We start from the raw sequence: 13,390 nt of genomic DNA, 5'->3' as shown, positions 1-13,390 counted from the left end.
TTCTACCTGTCTCTCCTCAAATGTCACCTTCTCACACAGGTCTTCTCTGACCACTGCCTTCATATAACAGTCCACCCTGACATCACTCTACTTCCCCTTGCCCTGCTTCATTTTGTTCCATCACACAGATTATAACCTGGCACATCATGTCGTTATCCTTTTGTTTGTGCTGGGTTCACAATTTTTTAAAATTTCCATGGGATCTGGGGCTTTGTCTTATTTACTGCCATGTCTATTGTACTGGTAGTACAGTTCATAGGTAAAGACTCACTAGTGGTGGAACGAATGAACGAGTGAGACAATGAATGAATGAATGGATGGATGGGGAGAAGTGACACGTGTCAGTTTAATAGTAAAATTAGAATTCTATAAAAAGCCTTGGGCTTGGACAGCAAGGCTCAAATGTGCCAATTTGGTCCATCCCGAGCCATTTGCACTTTAAGGATTGAGGATACAGTCAGAAGAAGGAGAAGGCTAGAATCCGTGACTTAGGATCCAAGAAGCAAGACTGTTTTAATGCCACTATGGTCTTGAGAGGGGTCTAAGGAAAAGAATAAAGTCCTTACCAGTCTTACGTGGGTAAGGACTGGGCCCAAGGCAGTGATTGCCACATTAGCCAAATCTTATTCCTCCTCATCCCAAGATTTGCAGTTTAGTAGAGGAAGTAGAATATGTTTGCAAATGACCATATATAGGGTATGTCAGAATGCCATAGGTATAAAGGAAATTCAGTATTATGACTCAGGAGTGGACAGACCTTACCGTTGTGGAACAACGTACAATTAATAGAGTCTTACAGCCATTGTCACAGTTGATGTTAGATCTTCTCGGTGTTTATTCGAGCACCCGCTGTATGCCAAGCACTGCACTGGATACCAGCACACACACACATTACCGAACTTAATCTCTCAACCGTTCTGTGAGAGGTAGCCTTTGTGGGTCATCATACTGAGGCAGAAACCCAGGCCCAAGGAAGTGAGGTTTCCTGTTCAAGACCAGTGAGTTAGAATGTAATGCTTAGGATTTAGGGACACGGAATGTGAAAGCCCCCTCGATAAGAAGAAAGGTGACTTTCTTCTTTTATTTATTTATTTAAAAAATTTTTAATGTTTATTTATTTTTGAGAGAGACAGAGACAGAGAGTAAGCGGGGAAGGGGCAGAGAGAGACAGAGATGCAGAAACTGAAGCATGCTCCAGACTCTGAGCGGTCAGCACAGAGCCCAAAAAGGGGCTCAAACTCACAGACCGTGAGATTATGACCTGAGCCGAAGTCAGATGCTTAGTTAAGCCACTGAGCCAACCAGGTGCCCCGACTTTCTTCTTTTTAAAAAAAAAGTTACTGTTTACCCTCAGAAAGTTCTTCCTGGTTGGATTTATTAGGCTAGGAGAACACAGGACTCAATGCTTACACGGCACTCATGCTCTTAGCATCCAAGGAGGAGAAGAGAACTCTCACAGTGCTTAGGAAAGGTAGCCTATTGTTTTCTCTTATGCTTAAATTGTTTTGTAAAACACTACTAGACATTTACATTGGTCATCAAAATGGCAAACATGACAAGAAAGATGATTAAAAATTGTATCTGTTTTGGGGGCGCCCGAGTGGCTCATTCGGTTAAGTGTCCGACGTTGGCTCAGGTCACAACCTCACAGTTTGTGAGATGGAGCCCCACATCAGGCTCTGTGCTGACAGCGCGGAGCCTGGAGCCCGCTTCAGATTCTGTGTCTCCCTCTCTCTGTGCCCCTCCCCTGCTCTCAGTCTGTCTCTTTCTCTCTCTCAAAAATAAACAAACATTTTTTAAAAATTGTATCTGTTTTGGAAAAAATCATGAATAAAACTAATGGTTTCTTTTTCTAGGTTCATATTGTGATAGAAAATGTAAATACTTCAGGAGAGACTCTGAATAGTTGGGGGATCTGATGTACTGGTATCATTTTGTTGCAAAAGTTTTATAGATTCCTGTCTGTGGGCTTTTCTTAAATCCTGACACATCAGTTACCTCCAAGTTGGGGTCTATTCTTATTTTTACAAAGCACTGAATTGGTAGCCTTTGCTTTATTTCACATACTTAATTGCATAGCTGTATTTTTCTACTGGCCTAGCTTACCTATGGACCATAAAGGAAGGCTTTGGGTGGAAAAGGGGTCAGTGGACGGCATGAGGGAGGGCCTTCTCTCCTGCACCTTTTTCATGCGAAATTGTCTGCACTGACACCCTGCTTGTGATTATTCAGCCACTGGAAACGCGTTACTAGAAGAAATGTCGCGGCTTCGAAGCTCACTCCTTTGTGTCTCACACGGCTTTTTTTCCATTTCTCTACTAATGCATGAATACCTCCAGAATTTGAGATTCTGAGAACATGTCACCTGAGTAAACACATTTCTTGTGCTGAAAGTACTAATCGGAGATTTCACTCAAGGAAGGACAAGGATGGGTACTGCTGTTCTGTAGAAAACCATCACTTGATGGTCTGTTTCATACTGACTCCCCTCTTAGTTCTTTCCATGAGTATCCTCAGAGAGAACCCATGTTTTCTTCAGAAAAGTAGAGAAAGGTTTGCTGGAGCAGTTTCAAGAGCCTGTCCGGAGCTGTGATGGTTGAACCAAGCAGGGGTGGGGAAGAGTAAGGTCATTTGGTGGAATCAAAAGCCCAGAGTGGGAAGTGGCCATGGCATGTAGTGAGGACACGGGTCCTTCCTGTCAGACATACTGAGGTGAGGAAGGAGGGCATGCATGTTTTCAAAAGTCATAGGAGACAAAGGACAGGAGGACCCAATTGTCACGGCCCTTTAATGCCACACCAGGTTTACATCTGCTCTAGAAAACGACAGAGCAGTGGAAGTTCCTGAACTCCAGACTGTGGTGACAAGATCAGTGTCTGTAGAAGCTTAGGAAGGCCTTAAGAAACCTGGTTAAGTAGTTTACAGCAGTAAAACGGGCAGGTGCTTGTAAACACTTGGTCAGCCATGATTCCATCTCTGCTGTTTCTTTTGTAGATATGTTAAATATAGTTTTCTAACTGTGAGAAGAGTCCCCATGGCTTTGTCATTCACATACTAACCCAACACCTTGCTTACCCTCATGCATTTCCTTGCAGCATAACCTCCTCACGTAAAACTTGCATAATTTTATTAAATAGCAGAAGTGGTATGGACCTTTTTTCCTTTCCTTTCCTAGTCCAAAACTGTTTAAAGATAAATGCCCAGAAGCAGGGGGAGTATTAATTTTAAAAAGTCAGCATTTTGCAAACATTCTTGGAAGAAGTCTACCTTGGTTTTGAGAAAACATTCCAATGAGCATATTTGCCCAAAGGAAACAGCAACATTCTGTTCTGAAATTAAGTTTGTAAACACTGGAAGTTTTTATTTCAATTTTTAATACGGTGTCAAGAAACATTGCAAACCAGGGCAAAACGTTACTTAGTGCAGAACTGCATCCCTGTGAGGTTGATAATGTCACCTGTGTTGAAGGTAAATCTTTTATTTTTCCTTCAGCTGAGCCCCAGAGGAGAGGTTGGTGTTTGAGTCCAAGTTGTGAGGATATTCCCCAGAGTACTCCTGCATGGATGAAGAAAGATGTCAGGTTGGGGGCATCCAAAGAAAGAGAGCACCTATCCAAGTCACCCAGGGAGGAAGAGACATGACCTCTGGACTCCACGAACATTAATGCCACATCCGAGTGCATTCTTTTCCATATTAAGTTTCCTTTTGCTCCCTCTAAGTCTGGATAAAAATCTAGAGCCTGGACTTAGCTGTGCTTTGGGAAACTAAGGGAAGGGTCTTGGTCTCCACCAGTCTTAGGGAGCACAGAGAGGACAATAGCCACCCAGGGAAGGCAGGTGAAGGACGGCAAGGAGTCACTGTCAGAATCTCTTGGGGCTACAGCTGGCTGGGTCATGAGTGACTACCAACAGAGATCACTGGAACACGTAATCAAGCCTTCCTCAGAATCCCCCAAACATGCTGGGGGAGGGAATCCGGTGAAAGAGTGGGCTTTGTAGAAACAATCACACAAAATGCAGAACGCTGAACCTCAAACCAGAGTGCCCCTACCTCCTCTCTTAAAATTGGTCACCTCCCTTCTACAGCAGATCCTAAAGAACCCCAACCTTTAATCCCTGGAATTTGGGGGTTCCACACTTCTTAAGATCTACCTGGCAGTTAGAAACATGTCCCATTTTCTATCAGTTTTTCAGAGGAAGTTCATTCGAATAGCCTGTCCTAACCTTTGTTCCCTGCCTTCAACCTCGTCTTGCGATCATAAGGACAGCAACTAAAAATAGCCTATTCTACCTACCACTTCTGTACTGCTAATTTTTTGTACATTTTGTTGTCAAACATTGTGAAGTTTTAAATAGGTTTTATTGATTGATTCTTGATTTTCCATCTGACTTTTGGTCTTTTAAGAACACCATTTAATTAGCTAAGCGTAATCACCCCATACGTAAATCATGACTCCCTTATCCTTGAGAACCTAGCAAAAATATGTGATGCTTTTTACCTTTTATCATAGTCCCCATCACACGTGCAGTTAGGAATGTCATCCCTCCTGTTCTCCACTGAAGTGCTTTTCAGCAGAAATCCTCCACATCTTTTTCAAAAGTCTCTAACCACAAGTTTACATGTGGGGGCCTTCATTTACCCAGTCTGCCCTTGTTCCCAAAGCTCTCAGCTCACTACTAATTAATGGTACGTTTTCACCGCAAATCCTGATCTGTCATAAAACACTCTGAGATTCGGTTACCAGCAAATCTCATGACCTGGAATCTTACATACCTGAAGTCGTGATTTTGAATTTTCCCCTGACGTTTAGTTTTGTTCCACCAAAAGTAATTAATGTAAGCTTCTAAAAAGCAGAAATCAGGTCTTATCCCTTCCTTTGTCTGCTCTTTCCCGCTCACGTAGGTCAAGCAGTTAGAAGAGGGACTCAGCAAAAGTGTCGGCAGGGACTGATGCTCAGGAACTTCCCTGAGGCTCAGAACGCTAGACCTGTAGCAGCAACACTGCACCTGAGCAAGGTTTTGGCCAGTGCCATCCATAGAAGTTACCCTCCTATTTTAAGGTTGGTTCTGGCTAAGTCCTTCACTTGGTCAACATTTACTGAGCACCTACAATGAGCTGAGACCTCAAGCTGAGTAGGATATGAACCTGCCACTCCAGGAGGTCAGGATGTAATGGGGTAAAGGCACTTTTCATCAGTAATGACTACACAACGTGGTAGGTTCGTGACAGCAATCAGCATCCATCCCGTAAAGGTTTTGTTTCGTTAGAGTCACTGAGGAAGAAGCCATGTTCTGGGCAATTGAGGACATACTGATGGTTGTTCTGGTCACTTTTTTTACTGAAGGAAAGGTTCATGAAGCAGGGGGGAATGTAGATTCCGTCGTACCTGAGGCAGGACACAGGTTCCACCCGAACTCTGTGATGTCTGTTTCCTCATGTAGCAGATGGAGGTCTCAGAGTGTAGATGGGAAGATAAAATTAAGGCAAGGAATGCAAAGTGTTTTACACAGTGTCTTGTGCTATTGGATTATGTAGTTATTAAATGTGTTTGTGCTGTCTTTACAATTAAGTACCACTTAAAGCTCTGTTCCTTTCTACACTCACTCAACAGGTATTAACTTAATAAAGGAATTGAGAAACAAATATTTTTAATAAAGCAGAAAATAGAAAAAGGTAAAATGGGTATTTTAACTGAGCACTGGTCAAGATTGCTTCTTGGCTAGGTTGCCCACCTCTGGCCCATTTACCCCAACCAGACTAATCATACCATCCTGAATTAAATGGAGCTCTTTCAAGAAACTGCAAAACTAAAGGACATCCAGGTTATAGGCCATATAAAGCCTAAAGTGATGTATTGTTTGAACACATATATTTACTTACTTACTAATTTAAAATCGTTTCATTTCATGAATAAACTTCATAGGGCAAATTAGAACAATGGACGTATAACCAACTTTCTAACATAATGTGTAGTTTTAAGTGGGGTGAAAAAGCCTGGGACTGCAATATATATAAGCATGAATAATGCTGTACACCCAGTAAAATAGGTGGAAGATTATATCCATAAAAGACAGATTACTCAGAAACTGGACCTACTAAGGCAATATATTTATCTGAATATTTCATGAGAAAAGTTTAATTTAAATGCTTCATAAAATGTGAAAATGAAAATTTGAAATATTTTTATAAGTGATTTTACATATGCATAGATAACCAGTGACGAAGTTGAAGAAGAAAAGTCCTCCTCGCACAGTTTACCTTTCCACAGGCTGTAGACTTCCTGTCAGGGCCTGCAGCCGTCAGTGTAAACTTCATGTTTGCTCCACTGAGCCTCTATTCCACCTAATGATTCAGGTATTTGCTATACTCGCCTTCTTCCTGTCACTACTCATTTTTCCCCCTGGTTCTTCCTCTAATCTGCCTACTTCTGTTTCTGGTACAGTTTCTTGAGTATCTTCTAGAACCTTTTGTTGGCACTGTGATCTCTCCTTTCCAGCCCCAATAATGGCACCAATAATCAGACTTAAAAATACTATTAAAAGAAATAAGGCGAATAAGTACACCATCCTGGAAAGGCCTTTGCTTTCATCTTCATTCTCACAACCTCTGCCAGACTTACTACGAGAAACACTATGACTTCTGCTTTCATCTTCACTTGGATTTCCATCATGTGGCTTTCCAGGAGGGCCACTGTCCACACTACCCCCATTTCCTGCAGCTTTGCAGTCAGGGGGTGCATAGCCAGCCTCACAATGACAGTGCCTTAAATTGTTGCAGACTCCTCTCCCATTACACATTTCATTAGGTTCACAGTCGTAGTGGAGCACGACATGATCAGTGCAGGAGTAATTCATGCAGACTTTGTGTGGGGCACAAAGAGTGCCGTTGTGCACCTCTCCATCATCGGGGATGTCAGTCATGTTATAGGCATCCATGCTCCAGCACCAGTCATCTTTGTGAGGTACCTGGATCAGAGTATGGTGGGGTTTGATTGCTGGTATCCGTCTAATATTTGTACATATAAGTTTCCCACAAAATATATGATCATCAGAGCAATTAACATACTCTGTCCTAGACGAGGCCCACAAGCCACAGTTCCCAAACCGGTCTCCTTTGGTGTTCATGGAAATATAACAGTGTTCTGGGGCAGACCTTGCAGGGGACCCATATATATCCACACATTGATTATCAGGGTTCTTACACCGGCCGCCAAAACAATAGTGAATTCTGTCACACAATGTGCCATCTTGCTTATAGCGGTCTATGGGGCATTCTCCGGAGGTACCATCACAATATTCAGGGAGGTCACACTCTCCAAGAGCAGGACGACACATGAATCCCTTATGTCTCAACTGGCAATCAGAACAGCATAGTCCGTCACTACACTGTGCATGCTCCTTCAGCCTACATGTTTGGTCACAGCACCGGTGATCACCACAGTCAGGTCCGCAGTCACACTCCTCACTGTCCTCCAACACACCATTTCCACACTCTGCATTCCTACGCAGGCGATGTTGGGGCCGAGGCTTGTTAAATAGGCAGCCCCCTTTGTGTTCCCGGAGGAACTGGTAGAAGTAATCAGAGCTGCAGTTGCTGAAGCCACCTTCTTTGGTGATATTTTCACGCATGAGGCACAAGCGTTTATCTCTACAAGCGCAGGCCGAGTGGTCGTGCCGAATACCCAAGTTGTGCCCAAGCTCGTGGGCCATGAGCGCTGCAAACAGGAGGACGTCTTCATGATGGAAGGACTCAACGGCTGCCGCAAAGCCACTTGAACAGGCACCACTGAGAAATGCCTGTCCCACGTCTCCTTCAGGACGATGTCCAACGATCATGTGGGCAACATCGTGCTTCACACGACGGGAGAGCTTCTCCTGCCTCCAGCTGTTGAAATTCCCGAGTGTAACTTGCAAGTCCGCCGGGACTTCTATGAGGTCCCCCTCGGTCCAAATCTCCATTCCAGCCAGCACCACCTCTGTGTTTATCCCCCTGGTGAAGCTGTTGGCCAGAGCGGTGATGTCCATGACCCTCTGGACTGCCTCACTGACGTCACTGCCCCACATTTGGAACCGCTGGTTGTTGACCACGACAAACATCTCCACGTACTTGGTGTGTGACCAAAAGGAGGACGGTGCCTGTGGACTGTGAGGCTTCCTGCTCCCCTGCTGCCGGCTGGCAGGCGCCACTTGGCTGCCTTTGGAAGTGACCCCACAGGAGACTCGAGCTTGGTGTGCCATCGTGTACAACACATGTTCAGAGCGTTTCGAAGTGTCCTTGGGCTTAATGCCATAGGGTTTCCCCTCCTTAATCAGGATGCCCCTGAGGCCTGAACAGGTGTTGAGAGAAACAAAAGAACCCGGGACTCCTTCTATGTAGCCTTCATAGTGACAGTCATGTGAGATGAAAGGCATTTCTTGCCCCAGGACGCCACCGTGGTAGCTGAAGACTGGAAAGTCCTTCACAAAACAGTCTCTCTTCGCCTTCAGGTGAATCATCCATTTCTGGCCCTGCATTAAGAGCATATAGGATGCCTTTTCCACTGGGTCTTCCCTTCCCTTGACTGTCAGGCTCTTGGGGATGACTGTTTCATAAGAAGAGTAATATACAGATCCCAGGTCACAGTACATGCTTGGCAGGAAAATCACCAACAGCAGCACAATCCCCAATCTGACACACGAGGGTTCTGGCACTTGCCCCAGCCTCAAGTTCCTCTTCTGCTGAGCCCAAATCTGAAACTTTACCTTACCCTCTTTTGAGGCCCCTTGGTTTTTCCATGATGACAGTATAGAGGCAGGGTTTCTCAAAGAGGCTGCCACTGAAACAGCCATTGTGAATCAGTTGGCACTGCAGGGCTTCCGTCCTACAGCAGCAGCTCTGCCTAGCATGTTGAGCCTCAGAGACTCAAGTATCAGCCCCAGATCTGGGCTGGCTCCCTTAGGGATGGCTGCTGTCCGGCTCCTGGGTTACAGACTTAGGGACTGTATTTCTACTTGCTCTTGGCCTTTTCTAGTTCCCTTACCATATGACTTCCTTCCAACAGCAGTAGCTTTAACGTTCCTTGGGTAAGTTCCCTTTGTCCTCACAGAGAGATGCCATGTGGGCAGACTGTAATGATCCAGCCAGTACTATAACTCAGGCAAATTATCCTTATTCTCAACCCAGGCCACACTACTCCTGATATCCGTTAATCTGTTCATTCTTTGAAATCCAACATTCTGGCAGGAGGTTGGGGGGAGGGGACAGGGATCCTTTGGGGATCTCTGAACAGGACAAATTTCTCTGTTACCCATGCCTCCCATCCCCATTTCTGTAGCATTCAGGATACTGTTTCGCAGCCCAAGCCTCCTTTGTCAGCCTTTGTTCATTACACATTCAGTTTAGACATTTTATATCTGCATATAAACATATTTTTTTCTGCTATGAAGTTTTCCTAATGCACATATTAAGTGACAAATGAAATGAGCTCAGTTTTACCATGGAAATATGTAAGTGAGGAGGATCAACATTCAGTTCCTCCCAACAGACCCAACACAAAAACAAACTAAGTAGGTATCTAGTTACCATTTCACCAAGAAAATAAAAACTGGAGTCTGTAAGAATTTTTTTGAAGATTTCTTCACTCTTTTCACTAAAATTGAACTGTACTGTCTGTGTAAGTCTTTGGATTTGGTTTTGTGTCAATTTCCTGGGGTATTTTGCAGTACAAAATTGAAAGGGAGAAAAAGCACTATCTATCCACATTCTTTGCATAGTTATTCTCCTGTGCATTCTAAGATGAACTAAAATAAGACCGTGCATATTTTATCTTGCATAGAAATAATTTTATATCAAGTCAAACGTTTACAATATAAAACCTTTGAAGTAAGGGTTATGACTACAACTAACACTCAACAATGGAGATATGCCCTATCTAGTTCAAAAAGGAATGGTTCGGTACCACAAGATCTCAGATGTGAGCAGGAGAGCAGGTCACCTCAATTATATTTAATTCCTAATACAGATGATAAAATTTATCATTAGCATCTGGCATCATTAGCATCTAGCAAATATTAAGAAATTTATAGCAAATAAGGTAAGATGATTTCTAGCTAGATTTCTTATTTTATATAAGAGAAGAAAGCCTCTTCCAATTATATAATTTGGAAATTAATACAAATTTAAGGTATTTCCCTGTATTTTAACCAAACATGTAGGACAAATTGAGTCATTTTGTGGGATAAAAGAACCAAATCAATAATAAAAGAACACTACTACTTTTTAAATAAATAGAAATATAATTAAAGCTAAGTGTATCCAAGTTTTCAGTTTTTAAATTGAAACACATTTTCTTTAATACATACACATATACGTGTTCACAGACAAGGTCTGATTTAGATCATTTGAGTTCTTTAACCAATAATCCCTTCAATTTGTTCTTTCTCACATGAATACAACAAACTCTTCTTAAAAAGTTATCTATTTAGAGAAAAAATTTTTTTCACTTCTTAAGTAGGCTCTATGCCCAGTGTGGGGCTTGAACTCATCACACAAGATCAAGAGTGGCACACTCCACTGATGAGCCAGCTAGGTGCCCCTAAAAAGCGTACCTATTTCTAGCTTTAAAAAGCTAAAAAGCTATCCTCCTACGTTTCAGACAGGTATCTGGCAGGTATTTTCCTATGCTTATACACTTAACCGGAAAGATACACAAATTGTTTTACATCAAGCAGATTTATAACTATGTTAAAGTCTATAGGCATTTGAGTGGTAAGTAATGGTTTTGGTTAAACAGAGGGTTAGCAAATCATGTGGGAAAACTGGAGACTCTAACCTCCTGCCTACAAGAACTGTCCTTACAATGTGAACTGCCTGCAGGTAGAGGCATTTAGAGGTAGGAAGAGACGAAGCTGATTTTGTTTCACATCCAGTTACATGTGAAATTTGCTTTATTAGGAGACCTGACTGGCATACCAAAACAGAATTTGCTACTGGCCTACAAACCCCACGAACGAAATTCCACTTTGAAGACCACAAACAGTGCTGCGTCCTTTGGGAACTACTGTTCTGTCAGGGGTCCAAAGTAAGACCCACTTTTGCATTACAACAGCTAGACTGTCCTCCAGGGTATTCACCAGCTTCCAGCATGGAGCTCTCCCATGTGGGCATATGTGGACGCAGCGCTTCTTTTGGGGGCCAGATTAATTCGGCCCGGTGTGACTAAAATGTGGGCAACTGTTGCTTAGAGTAAAAGGAAGCACTATTGTAGATGTCCTTTTAGATCATGCCTAAAATTCACCACATGCTAAAGGAAAAAAAAAATCATCCAGAGCCTTTGGAAGGTACCTTAATAACAAATCAAGAAGTTAATGGTAGACTGGGCATACCAGTATTTACTCTGAAAAAAAAAGAGTAACAGAGTTAACTATGGCCTTCCTTCCTCCAGCCAATACCTCTGCCCTGAGAAAAACAACAGGTGAACATTCATTCTGTTCTTCTAGAAATAAGTGCAGCATTTTTCCTGATTGCAGTAAGCGATTTGTAAGACTGCATTTCACTAAAAAAACAGTAACTTAATTCAACCCTTAATTCAACTCTCAGCTAAGTCTTCTGGTCAACAAATAAGAAAACACTTTGTTTTTCTCTGCTGCCTAACTCTTTGATTTTGCCGTATTTAAAAGCACTGAATTCTCCTTACAGGGTATCCATTTACAACAGTTATTAGTCACCTAAGATTAGGGAGCCTTACCGTTAAAAGCATCTATTACCCAATATGACAAGGTAATCCTTATAAGATGCTTTGTGTTTTTATCATGTATTTCCAGTCAGTCACATACATGTGATGCATACTAACCAAATGTCATCCTGAGGACATGCTCAGCAAGGTGGACAAATCATAAGAAAAGAAGTGAGCTCTGTGAGGTCAGTTTTGATCGAAGAGAATGTGACAGGACAAAAGTGAAGAATTGCACCTGCGACCATCTTCCTCTGCTCTGTGAACTGGAGTTTGCCTGTTAGCCCTTCTATTCACCAACACAGGCACCCGCCAAAAACGGCCAAACACACAAACAAATAACAGTTTGTTATGGAAGCTCGTGTGCACAACAGAAAACTAAAAAAGCATCCAGCCTTGTTTTCCATTCAAACAGTTGATCTCTGGCCGAAAACCACCCTTCCTGAAAATGAAGGGCACTGAACGAAACAGACGTAGCCTGGGGATGCCAACACGAAGCGCAGGCTGAAATATCAGAGAGTAAAAGGGCAGCTTTAGAAGAAAAAACTGGACCATTTTAGATGCTAATCCAGTAGTCTAGTTTACATGATATGTAACTTTCTCAGAAAAATTATCTGATAAAAAGGGCCAGGAAAACAGAAAAACGGAAGCAGCAGCAACAGAGCTTGGTGAGGCCTGTGGGGAAGGGAAGAGGACTGAGCAGGACCTTAGAGGAGCAGAATGAAGCTCTGGTTCTACATGAAAAGAATAAACTCGAAATCTTGTTAGATGTAAGAAACCCCCCATACCTTTGAAAAGATCTGACCCCCAAAAAAGAGAAATGTTACCACTTTTCTCTAAGGAATTAGGGACAAGAGAAATGAGGCCTCAGCTCCTTGCCTCTTCTATCATGGGAGTTGGCATCCTGTGGGTTCCAGCAGGCAGTCTGCAATATGGATCCACAAAAATCTGTTTGGCACCAGAGCTAATCTACCGATGGTGCAGAAAGCAAATACACAGGGTGAGTGAGCCCAGATTCCACAGTACTTGATTCAGATGTTTACTGAACAGACAGGTCAGTATCGTCGGCCCTTTGTCTATCACTGACAAATGGTTTTTGTATACTTTATTACAAATAAAACAATCTTGTTGACAATACCATCTATCATCTTACAAACATATGAGAAAACAGTCCTAGAGTAATAGTATATCTCTAGGAACTGAGCTTTTCTTACAAACAAATGAACTATACTATGAGTAAGTTCTGTATTTAAATCTATACAGCGTCTTTAAGTAATGTGGAAATGAAATTATGATTTATTAATTTACATAAAAATTACTTTATACATTAAAGAATAATTTTTCAAATTGTTAAAAAAAAAGTCTGAAGCCATCATTATTGGGATTCATGGGACATGGTTTGTTCTTCTATCACTTGCTTCACAATTTCTGCCAGTTTTAGTCGATCCACTTTATCTGTGAATCCACGACCTGAAATGCACAAAAAAAAAGGTCAGTCTCCAAACGTTTGGAGTGAAATTGTTAACAGGGATCCAGTAAGGTACCCAAGGGGTGTGAGACTGGGGCTCTGCAGTGTGGAATCTGCAGCACAAAGTTCATCTGAACTCTGGAAAGCAAGTGAGAGGGCTGGACGTCCATGCCTGTGCAGTTAAGCAGGACTAACCCCATCCCAGAGTACTC

General features: G+C 42.6%; 3 protein-coding genes across 19 annotated transcripts in view; 1 reads left to right on the top strand and 2 right to left on the bottom strand.

The window, feature by feature from the left end:
• Nucleotides 1-13,390, top strand: part of TMEM116 (transmembrane protein 116) — a 163,698-nt gene that overhangs the window by 116,143 nt on the left and 34,165 nt on the right. For 8 of the 13 annotated variants that reach the window (XM_053205669.1, XM_053205674.1, XM_053205673.1 and 5 more), the window contains one exon: nucleotides 3,493-13,071. The exons of the other annotated variants lie outside the window; for them this stretch is intronic. In XM_053205669.1, the coding sequence (XP_053061644.1) occupies nucleotides 3,493-3,641 (149 nt within the window). In that variant the 3' untranslated portion in view covers nucleotides 3,642-13,071. Of the gene's footprint in view, nucleotides 1-3,492; nucleotides 13,072-13,390 lie in introns of those variants that run through there. 13 annotated transcript variants of the gene reach the window in all.
• On the bottom strand, nucleotides 6,351-8,958 carry LOC128312334 (disintegrin and metalloproteinase domain-containing protein 1-like). The gene has a single exon (XM_053205659.1). It carries the CDS (start codon nucleotides 8,826-8,828, stop codon nucleotides 6,351-6,353), a length of 2,478 nt encoding a protein of 825 aa, XP_053061634.1. The 5' UTR covers nucleotides 8,829-8,958.
• MAPKAPK5 (MAPK activated protein kinase 5) overlaps nucleotides 12,799-13,390 on the bottom strand; it is a 42,089-nt gene continuing 41,497 nt past the window's right edge. For all 5 annotated transcript variants that reach the window (XM_053205660.1, XM_053205662.1, XM_053205663.1 and 2 more), the window contains one exon: nucleotides 12,799-13,180. In XM_053205660.1, the coding sequence (XP_053061635.1) occupies nucleotides 13,086-13,180 (95 nt within the window). In that variant the 3' untranslated portion in view covers nucleotides 12,799-13,085. The remainder of the gene's footprint in view (nucleotides 13,181-13,390) is intronic.

Source organism: Acinonyx jubatus, chromosome D3 (assembly GCF_027475565.1).
Source record: "Acinonyx jubatus isolate Ajub_Pintada_27869175 chromosome D3, VMU_Ajub_asm_v1.0, whole genome shotgun sequence".
Classification (NCBI taxonomy): domain Eukaryota; kingdom Metazoa; phylum Chordata; class Mammalia; order Carnivora; family Felidae; genus Acinonyx; species Acinonyx jubatus.
Note: the sequence above shows the minus strand (reverse complement) of the source record. Positions and strands in the feature narration are given on the sequence as shown.

Excerpts from the sequence above, each read along its gene's own strand:
- LOC128312334 (XM_053205659.1), bottom strand. The coding sequence starts at position 8,828 with ATGGCTGTTTCAGTGGCAGCCTCTTTGAGAAACCCTGCCTCTATACTG.